At 47.0% G+C, this 2254-nt stretch overlaps 1 protein-coding gene across 1 annotated transcript; it reads right to left on the reverse strand.

Annotated features, from left to right (window-relative positions):
• Window positions 1-26: 26 nt before the first annotated feature.
• On the reverse strand, window positions 27-2011 carry wdr55 (WD repeat domain 55). Its single transcript, XM_034857301.1, has 3 exons — window positions 1983-2011; window positions 1421-1690; window positions 27-545 (listed from the first exon to the last, which is right to left on the reverse strand). Exons 1-3 carry the CDS (start codon window positions 2009-2011, stop codon window positions 200-202), a joined length of 645 nt encoding a protein of 214 aa, XP_034713192.1. The 3' UTR covers window positions 27-199.
• Between the last annotated feature and the right edge of the window lie 243 nt (window positions 2012-2254).

The raw sequence follows: 2254 nt of genomic DNA on the forward strand, positions 1-2254 counted from the left end.
ACACACACACACACACACACACACACACACACACACACACACACACACACACACACACACACACACACACACAGTAGGCGGTTGACTCCACGTCCAAACTCATAATAATAATACAGTACAATAATACAAGTCCCATGATGCAACGTGGCCCAGTCCGAGGTCTCTGGATCGATTCAACATGACCCCAAAGTCAGCCGTTTTAATCGCTGCCACTGTCGCTGTCCTCCTCTCCCCCCTCCTCATCTTCTTCTCCTCCTTCCTCCTCCTTCTTCTCCTCCGTCTCCTCTACGAGTCCAGAGAAGAAGTCGTTGTCTCCGTGGGCCTTCTTGGTGAGGGACTTCATGCGCCCGTCCTTCTTCTTCCTCTTACGGTACTCGTTGACTGTGGCGCTGGGTAAGCATGAGATGTCCCAGAACTTGATGAGCTGGTCGTGGGCGCTGCTCGCCAGGAAGCGTCCGTCCCACGACTTGGCGAGCTCTTCGATGGGCTCGCCGACGTGCTGCCCGATGCAGCCGATGACCCGGTTGGGGAGCAGGTGGACGGCTCTGATGAAGGACAGACACAGCTTTAGTCATCTCCAAGTCTTTAACCCTCGCGTTGTTTTCCCGTCAAAATGACGACACAAAGACAACATGAGGACAACATGAGGGCAACATGAGGGCAACATGAGGGCAACATGAGGCAAACATGAAGCAAACATGAAGACAACATGAAGACAACATGGGGACAACATGGGGACAACATGGGGGCAAGATGAGGAAAACATGGGGACAACATGAGGACGACATGGGGACAACATGAGGACAACATGAGGCAACATGAGGCAAACATGAAGACAACATGAAGACAACATGGGGACAACATGGGGGCAACATGAAGACAACATGAAGACAACATGAGGCAAACATGAAGACAACATGGGGACAACATGGGGGCAAGATGAGGAAAACATGGGGGCAACTTGAGGACAACATGAGGACAACATGAAGACAACATGAGGGCAACATGAAGACAACATGAGGACAACATGAGGACAACATGAGGGCCACATGAAGACAACATGAGGACAACATGAGGACAACATGAGGACAACATGAGGGCCACATGAAGACAACATGAGGACAACATGAAGGTTAATGTATATCTGTGATTTATGAATGGATGATTTTGTTGTTGTTGTTGTTTTTTTAAGAATGTGGAAGTAGGATGGCGTGGTTGTAAGGGTGAACAGAAGAAGAGAGGAAGGATCTACAACTTCCTCTGTCTCCCGCAGCTTCATTGCAACAAACATCGCAAATTTTATCGCAATTTTTTACAAAAGCTTCCACAACATCACGCAACAATCTCAAAAAACGGCTGTGACATCCTGGAGAGACCGGCTAGTTGTGGCGTTTTCCTGGCTAACGGTGACCCAACTCACCGGATGTAGCCGTCCATGGAGGCGGTGCACATGATGTTGTCTGTGACGGGGAGGATGCACTCCACCGACTCCGCCTTGATGGCGAAGCGGTCGCTGGTGGCGCCGAAGCCGTTCCAGTTGAAGATGTAGATGGTCCCCTCGCTGGAGCCGCACACCACCTTCCTGCCTCGCTTCATCAGCGCCACCGACGTCAGGTCGCCGCTCTGACACTCGGACAGCAGCTCAAACCGTCGCCTCTTGATGTTGAAGACGCCCATCGTGCCGTCGCCGCTGCACCAGATCACAGAAGATCCAGATTAGAGCTTCGACTTAAGTGGAACTAAGCCTGTGATAATTATTGCATAAATGTCTAATTGTAGGTAAGACTTATAAAAAAAAAAAAAAAGTATGTTGTGGCTGATGGTCCTAAATCATGCATTTAATAATGGGATTCCACAGGGCTCTATTCTGGGTCCCTTATTATTTACAAATTGAATAATCAGATCCAAATTAGAGGTTTGATTTAAGTGGAACTAGGCCTTTAATAATTATTGCATAAATGTCTAATTGTCAATTTCTTTACATAATCTCGGTTTCTTCGTTTAACCACATTAAAAGGTGCAGTAGGTAAAACTTATATAAAAATAAAAGTATGTTGTGGCTGATGGTCCTGAATCGTGCATTTAATAATGGGGTTCCACAGGGCTCCTTTCTTGGTCCCTTATTATTTACATATTAACCCTGGGGGCCTGAGGCCATTTTTACAGTTTATTTTCCGTCACTTGCATTTTAAAAATGGTTGTAGGGCCTTAAAGATAAATAAATAAATAAAACGGAACAAGAATCTTCCAGATA

This window comes from Etheostoma cragini, chromosome 19 (genome assembly GCF_013103735.1).
Source record: "Etheostoma cragini isolate CJK2018 chromosome 19, CSU_Ecrag_1.0, whole genome shotgun sequence".
In the NCBI taxonomy this organism is placed as follows: Eukaryota; Metazoa; Chordata; class Actinopteri; order Perciformes; family Percidae; genus Etheostoma; species Etheostoma cragini.

Bases quoted from the DNA above. Each gene is read 5' to 3' on its own strand.
- wdr55 (XM_034857301.1), bottom strand. From the start codon at position 2,011: ATGTGGTTAAACGAAGAAACCGAGATTAT. The intron at 1,691-1,982 runs GTAAAGAAATTG...GATCTGGTGCAG, and splicing joins AACGAAGAAACCGAGATTAT to CGGCGACGGCACGATGGGCG. The intron at 546-1,420 runs GTGAGTTGGGTC...GTCCTTCATCAG, and splicing joins TCCATGGACGGCTACATCCG to AGCCGTCCACCTGCTCCCCA.